The 18116-nt window shown below is 40.2% G+C and overlaps 1 protein-coding gene across 31 annotated transcripts in view; it reads right to left on the minus strand.

Annotated features, from left to right (window-relative positions):
• Positions 1-18116, minus strand: part of LOC127445815 (bromodomain adjacent to zinc finger domain protein 2B-like) — a 122225-nt gene that overhangs the window by 3864 nt on the left and 100245 nt on the right. For 20 of the 31 annotated variants that reach the window (XM_051706174.1, XM_051706191.1, XM_051706187.1 and 17 more), the window contains 13 exons: positions 17954-18028; positions 17422-17650; positions 17247-17309; positions 17011-17155; positions 11907-12685; positions 11418-11685; positions 11045-11200; positions 6386-6552; positions 5992-6293; positions 5299-5434; positions 4613-4759; positions 3131-3417; positions 2900-3043 (listed from right to left, as the gene is read on the minus strand). In XM_051706174.1, coding sequence (XP_051562134.1) covers positions 2900-3043; positions 3131-3417; positions 4613-4759; positions 5299-5434; positions 5992-6293; positions 6386-6552; positions 11045-11200; positions 11418-11685; positions 11907-12685; positions 17011-17155; positions 17247-17309; positions 17422-17650; positions 17954-18028 — 2898 coding nt within the window. The remainder of the gene's footprint in view (positions 1-2899; positions 3044-3130; positions 3418-4612; positions 4760-5298; positions 5435-5991; positions 6294-6385; positions 6553-11044; positions 11201-11417; positions 11686-11906; positions 12686-17010; positions 17156-17246; positions 17310-17421; positions 17651-17953; positions 18029-18116) is intronic. The other 11 variants (XM_051706177.1, XM_051706201.1, XM_051706203.1 and 8 more) reach the window with 3 other exon arrangements.

An 18116-nucleotide genomic window follows, 5' to 3' on the forward strand; every position in this document is an offset into this window, starting at 1 on the left:
TGAACTTCCTCAACTGGCGAAGGTCTTGACTGATTTCTTTAGATTTTTTGATGATGTCAAGCAAAGAGGCACTGAGTTTGAAGGTAGGCCTTAAAATACAATAATGTGAAGGAAGTACAACCTCTGCTGGGCCTTTTGAGTCAATGTGGGTCTCCCAATCCAGGTCCAGTGAGATGGTAGAACCCAGGAACCTGAATGACTCCACTGCTGCCACAGTGCTGTTCAGAATGGTGAGTGGGGTCAGTGTTGGGGTGTTCCTCCAACAGTCCACTATTATCTCCACTGTTTTGAGCGTGTTCAGCTCCAGGTTGTTTTGATTGCACCAGACAGCCAGATGTCCTTCAGGTGGGCCAACACCAGTCTCTCAAATTACTTCAAGACCACAGATGTCAGAGCGATGGGTCTGTAGTCATTAAGTTCAGTGATTTTGGGTTTCTTTGGGACAGGGATGATGGTGGAGTGTTTCAAGCAGCAGGGAACTTCAAACTGCTCCAGTGATCTGTTGAAGATCTGTGTGAAGATGGGGGCCAGCTGGTCAGCACAGGATTTTAGACAAGTGGGTGAAACACCATCTGTGCCCTGTGCTTTCCTTGTCTTTTGTTTCTGGAAAATCCAGCACACATCCTTTTCACAGATCTAAAGTGCAGGTTGAAGAGCAGGGGGGGGTTCGCAGGAGGTGTTGATGTTTGTGTGAAGTGAAGGCCAGATTGGGTGTGGGGTGTGAGACTGGGCTTTTCAAATCTACAGTAAAACACATTCAGGTCGTCAGCCAGTTGTTGATTCCCTACAGAGTTGGGGGATGGTGTCTTGTAGTTAGTAATGTCTTTCAGGCCAATCCACACTGGTCGTTAGCTGAAAACTTGTTTTTCAGCTTTTCAGAATAGCTTCTTTTAGCCACTCTAATCCCTTTTGTCAGTGTGTTTCTGGCCTGATTGTACAAGATATTATCCCCAATTCTGTAAGCATCCTCTTTGGCCTGATGAAGCTGCCTGAGTTTTGTGTAAACCATGGTTTGTCATTGCTGTATGTTAAATAAGTCATAGTAGGGATGCACATATCCTCACAGAAACTGATATATGATCTCATGTTATCTGTGAGCTCGTACAGATTGGTGTCTGCAGCTTCAAAAACACTCCGATCAGTGCAGTCAAAGCAGGCTTGTAGTTCCAGCTCTGCTTCATTGGTCCATCTATTTACAGTCTTTACTACAGGTTTAGCTGATTAAATTTCTGCCTGTAGGTCGGAAGATGATGAACCAGAAAGTGATCAGAGAGTCCCAAAGCTGCTCTAGAGACAGGGCGATATGCATCCTTTAATGTTGTGTAGCAGTGATCCAGTATATTTCTGTCTCTGGTGGGGCATGTAATGTGCTGTCTGTATTTTGGCAGTTCACGGGTGAGGTTGGCTCTGTTAAAAATCGCAGAGAAAAATAATAAGTGAGTCCATGTCTGTGATCTGATCAGCCATCTGTTGCAGCTCTGCGTTCCTACACGCTTGTGGAGGAATATAAACACACACCAGAATAAAACGAGGAAAACTCCCACAGCGAGTAGAAAGGCTTACAGTTGATTAAGAGTGCTTCCAAATTAGGACAGCACATCTTCTTTAACGTTGTTACATCTGTACACCATTGTGTATCATTGATGTAAAAGCATGTTCCACCACCTCTCATTTTCCCCGTTAACTCCGCAATGTGATTCGCTCTGAACAGCTGAAAGCCCGGCAGATGTAATGCAATGTCCAGAATGGCTTCACTCAGCAAGGTTTCTGTGAAGCACAAGGCAGCAGAGTTTGAAAAGTCCTTGTTTGTATGGGTGAGGAGATGTAGTTTGTCCGTTTTGTTAGGAAGAGAGCAGAGATTTGCTAAATGAATACTCGACAGCGCTGTTTGAAAGCCGCGATGACGGAGCTTGACCAGCACGCCGGCTTGCTTCCCTTGCTTGCGTCTCATAGCGCGCCTGAACAACATAGCTGCGCCTCTGACTAAGATGTCCAGCAAAACGTCAGAATAGTCAAAAACCAGGAAAAGACTGTCTGGTATGTGCTGCCGAATGTTCAGCAGTTCATCCATTGTAAAACTGATTGGAAAAAAATGACTAAACACAGGACAAACAAAAGAATTGGAGAGCTCCACACCCAAGGCTGACATCCACAGCTTCATCTTAAACACTAATGTGTACTTTAGTGCAATTTTGACTGTGATTTATCACATTAAAAATCAAGGGTTCATCTAAAAGCTGACAAATGTTGCTTTCAGAGGCTTTATATGGAGTTAGGATGAAAATAAGGTGCATTTCAAACTGTTCTGAGACCAGTGCAGGCAGACAGCACACTGGAGGGTAAGTCAGTCACTAAATAGGAAGCAAGAGAGCATCCTATAGCTCTCAATGCAGCTAAGTGCATTCAATCCAAACTTCCTATCAAAAGTTCAGTTTCAGGCTGCAGATGATGTTAGGATCACTCAACATGTTTGGCAGACATGGGGCAATGGTAATCAGTACATTGATTCAGAATTTATAATGTATAATTTTATTAAATAACATGGCTGGCAGTGATTGGATGATGCTGGCCATTACTTTGAATCAGAATTATGTTAATTTCTGATGTAATGTCTGTAACATCGTAAAAACATGAATAACCAGCACTCTTGAACAACAATAAACAATATGATGAAAAAAATCTGACTTTCTATAGCTTTGTATTATTTAAAATTTCACAACTTAGTCCATCTTTCCACATATGTTGCCATATATTTTTAGGAAAATTACTTGCTCTAGAAAAATATTTTTTGCATGTTTATTGGGTGCTACTAGATACAAATCAAAAAGGGAAATGGAAAATGCACACAGAAGTCACGCTTGGGTCTCAGGAGGTTAAAGTTGCAGAAAAATATACTTACTGACTGCTGACGAGTTTCTCACGAATGGTGGAGAAGTCCATTGGTTTTTTAATGACTTTGCGGTATCCAGGTACAGATTTGAGGTTGACAGGTGTAAGGAAAGGCCAGGCGTCCTGATGACGTTCTAGTTCAGCCAAGAGAATCCTGAGGAGAACACACACATTAGAGACAGATTAAAACAAATATTACAGTCACAAATATTTACACAAGCAAACAGACAGCAGATGGTACCTGCAGAGGCCCAGGTCCCGGTTATTGTCTCTGGCTGTTTTGGCTCTCTTTACGCAGGCGGGGCTGTCTGGTTTGGCTGCAGTGGGTGTAGAGGTGTTCTTCTTGGTCTGGGTGGGGGTGGCGGCTGCTTTCTTTGGAGTGCTGTTGCTGCTGCTGGTTGCTTCCTCGTCTTCACACGTCTCAGGTTGCTTCTTGCTTTTCTTAGCCGCTTCTGTTGCTTTCTTTCCTCCACTGGCTGGCGGTGCACGATTCTGCGTCTTCTTAGTTTTAGGTGACTGACCACTTGCCTGAAATGATATACAGTACAAGTTCAGACTGAATATTCACATTGCTACACATTTATGGCACATTAACATACACTCACTGAGCACTTTATTAGGAACACCTGTACACCTATATATTCATGCAATTATCTAATCAGCCAATCATGTGGCAGCAGGGCAATGCATAAAATCATGCAGATACGAGTCAGGAGCTTCAGTTAATGTTCACATCAACCATCAGAATGGGAAAAAATATGATCTCAGTGATTTTGACCATGGCATGATTGTTGGTGTCAAACAGACTGGTTTGAGTATTTCTGTAACTGCTGATCTCCTGGGATTTTCACACACAACTGTCCCTAGAGTTTACTCAAAATGGTGACAAAAACAAAAAACATCCAGTGAGTGGCAGTTCTGTGGACAGAAATGCCTTGTTGATGAGAGAGGCCAACGGAGAATGGCCATATTGGTTCGAGCTGACAAAGGCTATGGTAACTCAGATAACCACTCCAAAATTGTAGTGAGCAGAATAGCATCTCAGAATACACAACACCTCGAACCTTGAGGTGGATGGGCTACAACAGCAGAAGACCATGTCTGGCACATTAATAGGACCATAGTGTTCCTAATAAAGTGCTCAGTGAGTGTATAATAATGCGATAAGTTACTAGGAAATTCCTGCAGTTGTTGGAGGAGGATTTGTTAATTCCGGTTATTATTCATACATGTTTATTAAACATGAGGCCACTCGAGTATGTGTGTTACAGTGATTTCACCATGGGTAATGGCTTCTCATGGCTTATTGCTTTATTTTTTAACAATAATGAAAGAAAAACATTTTTGTTCATTTGTAAATGGGTTCATATGCATCCATTTTATCCTGACTATGGGTGGCGCTAGGCGTGGACTTCTGGAGCTTAAGCCCTGAATGTTTTTTGTTAAGCCCTGAAATGTTTTATCACCTTGCCTTTCCACTAAGTTTTCATGTCTAGTAATTTTTATCAATAATAAATGCAATTCTGTTCTATACCTCAGTCATTATTTTACAAGCAAGTCTTTTTATTATTGGTATAAAGCCTGGCACATATGGTAGCTTATTCTGAAAACAACATGAAAGCTATGAAATTATTAAATATTCTAACAATACAACACTAATGTTGCATAATCCTCAACAAATGGGTAATTGCACCCCTGGTGACGGGAGCTGAATGCGATTTACCTTAGAAATGCAGGCAGGACAGTACCAGTCTCCCTCGGGGATGTTGGTGATTTTGGGTTTGTGGCAATAGGTGTGACACCCCTTATCACAACCATCACACAACAAAAGCAGGTCCTCATTATCACCCTTTCGGCACATCTGACAGTACTGAAAACACACACAAACAACTGGATAACAATTGCATAATCATGCACTTCTGGACATTAGTGACACTGGGAGAACTGATTTATGTATGACACTGATGACTGGTTACGAACCCAAAATGAGAAAACAATGGTAAATCCAAATAATTAAATGCAACTAACCATATAATCGGGCACAGTTTGCATAGAAAAATAAATAGGCTTATCAAAAGTGAGAAAATGCTTCTCATAACTTTTTTCTAATCAAAATTAAGCAGATGCCAACATGAAGGGTTTGCTTGACATGCTCTCATACACGAAAACCATGAACAAATCTACGCTAAGGTAAAAGAAGCCAGACTACATTAAATACGTGTTCACATGCAACTAGTATAAACATGTTTTGTGCCGACCACAATGCGTTATTTAGAGAATTATGGGCTGCCAAGAGCATGAAACCATTGAAATTCAAGAGACACTCAAACTACAAAGACAAACCTAAAACAATATTTGCTGCAGTGTTTGTTCCATGTGTTAGCAACCATATTGTATTACATCACTCACAACTTTCATGATGGACCTCTCCCAGGCAATGGATTTCTGCAGCTGCTGGAGACACATGGCCAACTGAGAGGAGCTACGAACCTCACTCAGAGCCTTCCGCCACACCTTCATGCCTGGAGCAATCTCTTCTTCTCCCCTACAACACACACATACACAAACACACAGATCAGTGGCAAAAATTATTTCAAAGCTGTATGGATGACTGGAAACAATTTCTATAGCAGACTGAGGTGAGTATCTGAGATCTGATTTTAATAGCGCACATACACATGCACGCATGTGAACATCAGTCATATGCATACAGCTTATATCGTGTGTTAAACTTTTGTGGCATGATGTCACAGCCATACATGAGGACGGAAAGCACAAGATGCTGTGGTGTACCATGCACTAAATACTAGAAAACAGATCAAGATTTGTCTCTATCTCCATCGTTTGGAAGAAAACAAAACACTTCTGTTTTTGAAGGAAAAGAAATTCTTTGCACTGCTGATTACAACCATGCCAAAAACAGGAAGGGTGCAGGCAAGGAAGCGAGAGGGAAACCAAAACAAAAGCACAAGAACCAAAACCCAAAACTGGAGCCAGGGTGAGAACGGATGGACAAACAGAGTAGCCCCAGCCAGCAGAAAGAGGGGTAAGGGGGAGTATGAGGACGAGCAGAGATGAAGGCTGGGAGTCTGGATGACCTACCCTTCCCCTCCAGCGCTAGTGGATGGAGCAGGTGCTGGGACAGTGACTGTACCGACATTATCCAGTTTGATCTGGATGGTGGTCCCTAAGGGGCTCCGCAGGTACCTTCTCTCGATGTGACGCTCCAGCTCAGCCAATCGCGTCACTGCAATGTCCAGCGGGTTGCTGGGGCGACGGATCAGGCCCTTCTCCAAGCTTCGCTCCTCCTGTGACTCTGCCCCTGGGCGTGGCCTGGGGAGGAGCTTATGCTCATAATAGACCAGGTCCTCTCTTTCAGACTGTGGCTCTGGATACATCCAGCCCTGAAGAAAGGGATTGTGGAAAATGTTAAACAGGAGAAATTAGAATTATTTGGTCTATTTCTGGAAAAGTAATCAAAGCTGCAAACACATACACTCACTTTGACCTGCAGGCTGGCAGAGGTGACTTTGCGCTCCAGTTCCTCCACCTGTTGCAGTAGAGCGATGTCAGTCTCCATGGCCTGCTCGTCCACACACCACTCCTGCAGCGTATCCATGGAAACCTGGCCCTCGTCGAGCTCTGACACCTCCATAACTGCCACTGCAATCAAAAAAGGAGAGATCAGCATCAGTAAAGTACAGCACAGCAGAATTCTGCTCATTTTAACAATAATCCTGTATGCTTGCCTGAATGTTACAGAGTTAGTTTCCAAGGGCTTTTAAAAATATTTTTTAAGGCTCTCAATATTTTATTTTATATAGTTAATCATGGTTAATCTTTAATTTTATTGTAGTTGAATTTACTTTTTTCCCCTTTTAGATCATACTGCATTAAACAAATACATTCAGTTCCTCTTTTAAGAAAAGACAGAACAAAATAATATGCAACAAAAATATTTTTTGTGGCTTTCTCAGTAACATTAGTACCATTTATTGTTTGTTTCACTCTTATGTATTTTGTATGTTTTGTTCATTGTTGTTTAATACTTGCGGAGCTTTGATTATAATAAAATTCCACCACAAAAAGACTACAAATCACTTTACATGTGTTAAAAGCCCCATCTGGGTTTGATTTCATTGATTGAAATTAGGGATGCACCTATATGGAATTTCTGGGCCGATACCGATAATTCACAGCTCATTGTGGCCGATACAGATACCGATAACCGATATACCGATATTTTAAAAAGTTTTAATTTTTAATCCTTTAACCTGGAACTGCAAGCTAATTAATTAAAAGCTTCTCATTTGAAAAATGTGTGTTATTTAAAGATTGGAATTAGGACTTGCTGCAATTTAAGGTTTGGCTGATGTAACATGAACCAGATATGTGCCTATAAAACAAATGTATGCTGATTTGAATGAGAAATAAATTACAATACACTTGCTTAAATTGTATGGTGCCCATTTATATGAGTGTTTGCGGTAACCCTGATGACTCGCAAACTGAGAGAGAATAATGAACTTCGAACAGCTGTAATGCATTAAAACAAAATGAGGCGATAAACAGCATGCAACGAACATTAAAACAATAAAACACACAATACAAAACCTAAACTCTGTATGCATGGTGTAATATTTTTGATAGCAGCCAGACTGCCAGTGCAGTGGTTGTGTGTGTTTCTTATGTAAGTGTGCTTAAACGTGTCTCATTCAGGCGCTTGTTACAGTGCTCATCTGTGACAGTTCCACTGTATAACTTATGAAATGTGAACACAACAATCATAATGGGAATATACAGATCTAATAGTCATGTGTCACAACGTTCTAAAGTCTCAACTCGCAAAATACAACGAGCACGTTCGTTTCACTCACAAACTAGTGTTTAAGTCACTCTGTGAAACTTTTTAAGATCTATGAACCGTGTAAGATTGTTTTGTGGCTTGTTTTAATCAATGCGGTGCTGCAAGTAACGGCGTGCAATGTCCCACAATCTGTTTAAGTTTCATTAAGAAATAAGCGAACGTGATCGCCCCCAAGTAACAAACATACATGTTGTTTTTTTGCGTTTTCGTTTATTGCCTCATGAAACATACACAGAATACGGGAAATGATCTAGAATTAAAACCAGACCCCAAACAAAGTAACAAGGTGCAGAGATGTTGAAATAATCCACACAGATGGACATGAGCTACACACCTCTACACAGACACACTATGTGCGCACATGCGCACCGTCATTTGAAGCTGACAGAGTCTCTGCCTGAAGGCAAGAAGCGATTATCAGAGATTATCAGTTGCAAGCAAATACACCATGACAAATTATCGTTGAAAATATTGGCGGTAATTCCGTTAAAATATTTTGATTCTCCTGGTTATCGGCCAATAATATATCGGCCACCGATATATCATGCATCCATAATTGAAATAAATGAGCAGTTAAGAAGGTCTTTCTCCATTATTTTCTGATGAAGTGCTCAGCTGTGGGCAGTCCCGGTTCTACGGGGGTGCTAACGAAACTTAGAGCACCCTCAATTGCAGACCAGGGCAAACTACTGCCGGTGGGTCGATTTATCATGAACGTTTTTTATTAGATCTTTCATTTATCTGGCTTTTGGACCTACTGCGCATCCACAAGCTTTTAATATGCTCAGGGTTGCCAGATAATACATGCAACACCCCAATCAGAGATTTATACTTGCACAAATTGGAAATATTTCGCCTTATGTCATACTTCATTTATGCAATCTGGCAACCATACATGCGAGTGCACACACTTTCTCTCCCAACAACTTAGCGCTCAATAGTGCACGGAGGGGATATGCGAGTAAAACCAAGTGAGAGAGGAATATATTTATTCTTTGAGTTTTTTGTAAAATGCTTAAGTCCCTTACACCTGTATGTGAATGTTACTCTGGTAGTAATCATTTATCAGTGCCATGCAGCCTGTTTTATTCAGTGGTGTGCTGAATGGGTGCCAAACATTGACAAGACCCACATCATGAAACAGGTTGATAATGTTCTGAGAATAAAACAAGTAAATGGGTCCACTTTGCGGCCAACATTAAAATAAGCTTTTAGAGTCTCTTTTCCAAATATTTTATTTTACTTTTAAACCAGACTCCTGATATAGAGTGTTAAATTGAATACTAAATTACCATTGCATTGAAGTATGGTAAAATATTAAATTAATAATTGTATTCAGACTTTTATTCAGTTTTACTAACACATGATAGAAAGTATAGCAGCAAAACTTCAAGCAATCGCATAATGGTCCAATCAGAATACACTTCAGAAAACTGTGCATCATTCATTGAGTGCATGTCTGGGCTTAAAAGATAAAACTATGCAGAACTTTTTATCTTTTCTGTTCCATGTTCTACTTAACGGCTGATGTGGCCCCAGTACCAAAATAATTGCACACCCCTGCTCAACTGAATATGTAAGACTAATACTGGAAATTGGCAAGCAGATTTTCTTGAATACCAGCAAACACACAAAAATCCTTGCATTTTGTGAATGCACAAAGTGCTGCATCAAAACATATAAACGTGTATGATTTTGCAAATCAGTATGTCCTAATCTGCAGGTGCAGAATTTTGCTGTCATTTTCAGCGACAGATCATCGGGGAAAAACCCCCGAAGTAATAAATGTTTTGTACATTAAAAAAACAAACTTTTCTTTACGTTGTTAAAGTAGCATTTAAACATGATTTAATCTATTAAAAAATGTGTAATTATGATACATCTCCACTTTAGACAGACCACCCCCACTATTTTCAGAAGCACCCTCAGTGATTTTGATCTGGAACCAGGCCTGGCTGTGGGATTGTTGTTTGTGTATTGAAATCAATAGACAGATAGAACAAAATGAAACTGTTAGAATGTCAAATTAGGTAAATGTGTTAACTGTGTTAAATAACTATTAACATTTTTACATTTGCCAATCATAGTAGTTTTGTATTTTAACTGTTAATCCTTTAAAATCTGAAGGTGTTTTTAAAGATGTTTTAGTGGTATGCCCAAATTTAAAGGCTTATTAATCTTAAATTTTTTTTTTGAATAATAATTATAAACATTGTAATAATAACAACAAAATTATTTGGTAACATTTTAAAGAAAACTTTTAGATTTTTTTAATGATATAGACTATGATAAATTATTATTATTAGACTCTCAGCCTATGAAACTGCTAAAAACAAAACAAAAGCTTGAGCCAAAATGTAACTTTTTTTTCTTATTTTTCTGATTTTACATTATATATCTCAGGGTACAAATAAAGTAGTGCCGAAAAAGCTCAAAAGTTTAAGGATTAATGTTGAAGAAATCCAAAATAAAGTTCAAGAATTGGTTATAACTGAAATATATTTATCTGTGTGTTTATCACAATATTTCATAACCAGATATTAAACTACTAATAATATCATCAATGCACCTCAATACCGTGATACTGTGGTAATTTTTATGATGGTTATCATACCGTGAAATTGTCATACCGTTACACCCCTAGTGCACATTAAGGTTTGTGTGGATTATCTAATGTTCTATGCATCCAATTATGTTGTGTGTGCTCGTTTTAACAGGAATCCGCTCCTCAAAGTAACGGTATATGATATTTTATGTTCTGTTTACTTTTCGTGAAGTTATAAGCGTTTCGTGAATGCTTATAAACAACACCTGTTTACATGTAACATGTATGTCAAATAAACGTACTTAGCTATTACTCGCTATATTTTTGTCTGTGAGTAAAACAAATAGATAGGTTGTATTCTATTCTTTGAGAGCTTTCCAATGACATATGACACATGGCTTTCTGATCCGTTTTTACAGATTACAATAATATGTACAGTGCAATTTGTTTTAATAAATTATCAAAACGGAACACTTTTGATTTTTCTGCAAATTTCAAAGCACTTGTTCAATTTTGGTTATAATGCCTCCATGCATTGTAAAGTACACCTTCTAAGCTTTAAAATGATACTTATTTTGTGTTGGTCAAGACTGTAGTTATTAATATTTTGAAAATTATTTTCTTTCTCGGTAGGCCCGCCAGCAGGCCAATTCGAGTTTAAAGGGTTAAACTGTTAATCTCACTGCATAATCTGTAAGATTAAACATATATACATTCTGCCATTTCACTTCGTCAGTGCTCACCCTCTCGATTCTTGTTACAGGTCTGTGCGATGAGCTCCATGGATTTCTGCAGCTGTTTCTGCAGGGCTCTCTCCCGGATGCCCCTACTGTGGAGAGCGTTGACTAGGGCTTTCAACTTCTCCATGTCTGTCACCTTCCACCATCCCAGCAGCTTGTCTGCCATTCAGCCAAAACCATTAGCATTAACAACCTCAAACAACACTGGACCGATAACACTCCCAATCTTAAACAACAAACATGTTGTTCCTAATAATGGGTAAATATACTGACTACAAGTACAGTGTTATTTTTTAAGTTATATTCAGTCATTTTATGTGAATATGTTTGAGTTCATGCTGTTGTTCTGAGTTTAAACACCCTGTATTGCACTCACCTTCTGGTATGGGCAGGGGTTCAGGGTTGTCGTGGTTTCTGGGATGGTCCAGAGCCATGGGAGAGGAAGCAGATGCAAGCTTGTCCCCAGTGGGAACGGGAGAGCCACTCTTGCTGGTTGAGACGCTGGGTGCCAGAAGGGGGCTGGCACTGCCCTCCACTGAGGGGTACATGTGCAAGGGGCTGCTGCACAGGGGTAGATTGGGGCTGATGACCCCTACAGACCAACCACACAAGGGCAAACCCATAAGAGCTCCACCTGTCTTCACCTGGACAGAGATTAGGGAAATACATGGGAAATTATCATTTTCTGTCATTTGAAATCTTGTAATAAATTATTTCAATCAAAGTTAATTACAATTACATATCAAGGGAAATAATTAACAATTATGATTTTTGCCTTAATCATGGAGCCCTAATATTCAGTTACTCTATGTGAAGTGGGACCAATGAGATTTCACTGTAGGTATAGATTAGGCTGGGTACTTACCTGCATGTTGAGGTTACTGATCCCAGAGGGTGAAGGGTTCAGAGGGCTTGCTGATGTGGAGAGAGAAAGCAAGTGATGGTGCGGAGAGGAGGTCAAAGGTGGAGGAGGAGTTTTGGGGCATGTGCTGGAGGTGTTGTTTTGGGGTGAGGACTGCGGGTGTGCTGAAGGCTGGATGAGGGAGGTCTCGTCGCAGGGCGAGCGAGGCAGCAGGCTGAACCAGTGGCTGCTGCGCTCGCTAAGGACCCTGAGCAGCTGGTCGTTGGGTATGAGCTGAGTCTGTACAAGTTGCTGTGGGTGCAGGACATGTGCAGGGATGCCCAGCTCCAGGGGAGGAGGGATTGTGGGGTATGCACATGGGCTGCTGGCCTCTGTCAGCTTGGAGGTAGTTAGAGAGTGAGCTGGAGATGCTGATGTTGTTGTTGCCAAGGCAACAGTTGCCGGGCAACCGTTGTGGGTGTGGCAGAGCCCCTTAGCCCCTGCAGGTGTGTGAGGCAGTTTCTGGCATGATGGGCTAAGTGAGGGGCTGAGCTCTGACTGCTGAGGGGGCATAGCCACAGACTTGGGTTCCTGAAGTTCTTTGAGTGGAAAGGAGCACAACTCTTTATTCGCCTCCTGTTCAGGATCAATGGATTTCTCGTCTTCCAGTTTCACTTCCTCCTTCACAGGCCCTGGCATCTCATGCTGATGATGCTGTGAAATATCCTCCTGAGGCTCCTCTTTGACCTGAACACCTTGAAAATTTTTGAACCTCTCTCGCTCTTTCTCCAGCTCCTCCAGACCTGTGAGGGAGGCAGAGGGAAGTGCATAATTAGTGTAAAATTAATGGTGTACCTGTATGCAAGTGTGTGTCTGTGAGCCCCTGGAAAGTCTTTAGACACTTAAAATGGTATGAATGTCATTGCATTAAATGACAAAATATCAAACCAAGTGGCTCTTATTTTAAAGATGCATATCATAAGCACATTTCTCAAGCAAAACATTTCACAAAGAGTTTGGTAGGTTTAAATTGATAAAATAATACATACAGTGGCAAGACCAAGTACAGCTGAAGTCAGAAGTTTACAAACACTTAGGCTGAAGTCATAAAAGCTCATTTTTTAAACACTCCACAGATTTAATATTAGCAAACTATAGTTTTGTCAAGTTGTTTAGGCCATCTACTTTGTGCATGACACAAGTAATTTTTCCAACAATTGTTTAAAGACAAACTGTTTCACTTTTAATTGACTATTTCACAATTCCAGTGGGTCAGAAGTTTACATACACTAAGTTAACGGTGCCTTTAAGCAGCTTGGAAAATGATGTCAGACAATTAGCTTCTGATATGAGGAGCACTGAATTGGAGGTGTACCTCTTTGCTTGACAACATCAAAAAATCAAAAGAAATTAGTCAATACCTTCGCCAGTTGAGGAAGTTCAACCTGCCACAAGCGCTGCTCATACAGTTCTACTCAGCAGTCATTGAGCCTGTCCTCTGCACTTCAGTAACTGTCTGGTTTGGTGCAGTTACGAAATTGGATATCAGAAGACTACAAAGGACAGTTGGGACTGCTGAGAGGATTATTGGTTGCCCCCTGCCCTCCCTTCAAGAACTGTACACTTCCAGAGTGAGGAAAAGGGCTGGAAAATCACTCTGGACCCCACTCACCCAGCCCATTACCTTTTTGAACTGTTGCCTTCTGGCAGATGCTACAGAGCACTGAGCATCAGAACCGTCAGGCACAGGAACAGTTTTTTCCCTCAGGCTAGCCATCTCATGAACTGTTAAAACTGCCCATTGAGCAATAATTATGCGCAATACACAGCTTAGTATATTTATATTTATCCAACATACCATACCTCTTCTGCCATTACATTCCCTTACTTCTGTATATAACAGATTTGTATTTCTATTTGTATATTGTACATACGTCTATATATATATATATATATATATATATAGGGCTATTGTGTATTTCTATAAATATTTTATTTTCTATTCACTGTTTTTTTTATTCAATTTTTTTTATTATTATTATTATTTCTGTCTTGTTGCTGTATTGTTTGTGAACTGGAAGCCAAATTCCCTGTATGTGTAAGCATACTTGGCAATAAAGCTCATTCTGATTCTGATAAAAAAAATAAATAAAAAAAACAAAAACAATTGTGGACCTCCACAAGTCTGGTTCATCCTTGGGAACAATTTCCAAATGCCTGAAGGTACCACGTTCATCTGTACAAAAAATAGTATGCAAGTATAAACACCATGGGACCACGCAGCCATCATACCACTCTGGAAGGAGACGCATTCTATCTCCTAGAAATGAATGTAGTTTGGTGCGAAAAGTGCAAATCAATCCCAGAACAACAGCAAAGGACCTTGTGAAGATGCTGGAGGAAACAGGTAGACAAATATCTATATCCACAGTAAAACGAGTCCTATATCGACATAACCTGAAAGGCTGCTCAGCAAGGAAGAAGCCACTGCTCCAAAACTGCCATAAAAAAAGCCAGACTACAGTCTGCAAGTGCACATGGGGACAAAGATCTTACTTTTTGGAGAAATGTCCTGTGGTCTAATGAAACAATAACTGAACTGTCTGGCCATAATGACCATCGTTATTTTTGGAGGAAAAAGGGTGAGGCTTGCAAGCCGAAGAACACCATCCCAACCATGAAGCCTGGGGGTGGCAGCCATTATGAGGAAGGAAATCTCAAAACATCAGCCAGGAAGTTAAAGCTTGGTCGCAAATGGGTATTCCTAATGGACAATGACCCCAAGCATACCTCCAATGTTATGGCAAAATGGCTTATGGACAAATGCCTGTACCTTCAGGCATTTGGAGTGGCCATCACAAAGCCCTGACCTCAATCCGTTATAAAATTTGTGGGCAGAACTTAAAAACTTTGTGCGAGTAAGGAGGCCTACAAACCTGTCTCAGTTACACCAGTTCTGTCAGGAGGAATGGGCCAAAATTCCAGCAACTTATTGTGAGAAGCTTGCGGAAGGCTACCCAAAACATTTGACCCAAGTTAAACAATTTAAAGACAATGCTACCAAATACTAACAAAGTGTATGTAAACTTCTGACCCACTGGGAATGTGATGAAAGAAATAAAAGCTGAAATAAATCATTCTCTCTACTATTATTCAGACATTTCACATTCTTAAAATAGTAATCCTAACTGACCTAAGACAGGGAATGTTTTCTATGATTAAATGTCAGGAATTGTGAAAAACTGAGTTTAAATATATTTGGCTAAGGTGAACCCTTTGGAATTAGCTGGTTTTCTGCATTAATTGGTCATGAAGTGGGATCTCATCTTCATCAAGTCCAAATATAGACAAACACAATGAGCTAACAACACACAAACAATTATAATCTTTCATGTCTTTTTTTTAACATCCCATTAAACATTCACAGTATTGTGGAAAAAGTGAACACTTGGATTTAATAACTGGTCAGTCCTCCTTTGGCAGCCATAACCTCAACCAAGCATTTCCGGTAGCTGCGGATTAGACCTGTACAATGTTCAGAAGGAATCTTGGGCCATTCTTCCTTACAGAACTGCTTCAGCTCAGCCATATTCTTAGGATGTCTTGTGTGAACGGCTCTTTTGAGGTCATTCCACAGCATCTCTATTGGGTTAAGGTCTGGGCTCTGACTGGGCCACTCCAAAAGGTGGATTTTATTTTTTTGAAGCCATTTTGTAGAGGATTTACTTCAATGTTTAAGGTAATTGTCCTGCTGCATCACCCAACTTCTGAGCTTCAGCTCGCACACAGCCACCCTGAAATGATCCTGTAGGATATCTTAATAAATTTGGGAATTAATTTTCCCCTCGATGATGGCAAGCATTCCAGGCCCTGAAGCAGCAAAGCAGCCCTAAATAATGATGCTCCCTCACTTCACCGTTGGGATGATGTTTTCATGTTGGTATGCGGTACCCTTTTTACACCATACGTTGTGCCGCGTGCTCTTCTCAAACAATTCAACCTTAGTTTCATCAGTCCACAAAATATTTTCCTTGTAGCGTTGTGGAGTGTCAAGGTGGTCTTTGACATACTTCAGGTGGGCAGCAATGTTTTTGTTAAAAAGCAACGGCTTCCTTCCTGGTGTCCTGTCAATGACACCTTGCCCGTTTAATGTTTTCCGTATAGTACACTCATGAACAGAGATGTTATCCAGTTCTGAGGATTCCTTCAAGTCTTTAGCTGTCACACTAGGGATCTTTTTTTACCTCATTGAGCATTCTGCAGTGTGCTCTTTGAGTCATGTTGGCTAGATGGCCACTTCTAGGCAGAGTAGCCACAGTACTAAATTGTCTATATTTATAGACATTTTGTCTAACTGTGGACAGATGAATATCTAAGCTCTTCAAAATAACCTTGTAACCCTTTTCAGTTTTATGAAAAGCAACAATTCTTGATCGTAAGTATTCTGAGATCTTTTTTTTTTTCGAGGCATGATCCCATCAGCACATGCTTCTTTTGAAGAGTAAACTAAAAAATTTTAAGTGCTTTTTCTAAGGCAAAGTAGCTCTAACCCATACATCCAATCTCGTTTCATTAACTGGATGTCAGGTTTGCCAACTCCTGACTATAATTAGCTTTTGTTAACATCATTAGCCTAGGGGTTCACATACTTTTTCCAACTTTTTGGTTTGAAAGATGTATTCAATATGTACAAGAACAATACAATAATTTGTGTGTTATTAGTTAAAACGGATTGTGTTTGTCTATTATTGTAACTTAGATGAAGATCAAACCAGATTTTGAGAAATTTATATATAAATGCAGGTTATTCTAAAGGGTTCACATACTTTTTTTTGCCACTGTATACTGTTTAAAATCAAGACAAAAATGATGTAGTTAATGTGATGAACTACACCTGTGGATACACTGCTGTGACACCTGTGTGTCCTTGAGGGGAACTGACTTCATACATCCACTAAAAATCAGCAGTTGGCTAAAATAAATTGCAGAGCTCTAGTATCATTTGTCTGCAGATGCCACTTGCTTTGATATTTTGTTATATGATTTATTGACATTCATAAGTGTTGCTTAAGTGTCCAAATAATTTTTGGGAACACAAATACTTTTTTGGGTAGATAGATGTACCCACCTTCTCTGCTCTCTAACCCTTGTACGTAAACCCCTCCACATTGTGGGAGGACCCAGTATCTGCGCCGGTACCGGTCCTGCCCATATGACATGGACCGCAGAGCGTGAGACGACTCGAAGAGTTTCCTACGGATCAGGTTTTGCTGCTGTACTCATACAAAGAAAGATACACATATGAGTGTGTTTGAGGGTGTATTTATGTGCAAGGCTGCATATTTAATTGATGCCTTTGTTCACCTTTGATAGCTTGTCGATCTGTTTCTCCAGCTCTTCAACACTAGTGGCAGGGTCTCCCTCATCCTGAAACACACACACACACACACACACACACACACACAGATGTAAATGCAAAATCAAACCAATGTCTGATAAAACTGGTCAAAGTGATTGATATGTAATGAATTGCCTTTACCTCATCACACGTCTCCACCTTCTTTCCCTTTTTAGTCTCTTCCTCCTCTTCCTCATCATCCTCATCTCCTGGTTCATCACTGTCCTCATCGTCTTCATCATCATCATCACTGTCCCCAGCCTTCCTCTTGCGCTTGTGCCCAATGGCAGAGCTGCCTGCAGCCTGCAGCTCCTCCCCTCCAGCGACTGATTCACGTTTCCCAGTACGTTTAGCGTAGATTGTTTTCAGTCTGCACGCACATAAAAGAAAAACATTTTAGTATTTATTTTTGCATCACTGTGCAACACCCATAGAGGCTCGTTCACCTCAGTTTACATATCTTTGAATGGTCGGATGGCATTTTTAGTTAATTTGTTTGATGAAATAATGGTTTACTGAACATTTGTGTCCTTAATATTTTTATCATGTAGAAACTGTTTTATAAAAGCAATAAAGAACTCAAGGCCATGCTGAAGGGGCTAAGGGCACTAGTGGGTGTTGTATCTTATTGCTTAAATATAACACTCAGTTATATGTGTACATGTGCACTCACTTCTTCAGTTTGCCTTCCACGATACACTCATCCTTCCGCAACACATTCATGTGCTCAAGACTCTTGTCGATCTCACTGAAAAGCAAACAAAAAACCCTTAGTTTTATAATGCACTAGATACATATTGTACATGTGTGATTTGTCATATGTTGAGGTTCCAGTG

The sequence above is a fragment of the Myxocyprinus asiaticus genome, chromosome 9 (assembly GCF_019703515.2).
Source record: "Myxocyprinus asiaticus isolate MX2 ecotype Aquarium Trade chromosome 9, UBuf_Myxa_2, whole genome shotgun sequence".
Taxonomy (NCBI): domain Eukaryota; kingdom Metazoa; phylum Chordata; class Actinopteri; order Cypriniformes; family Catostomidae; genus Myxocyprinus; species Myxocyprinus asiaticus.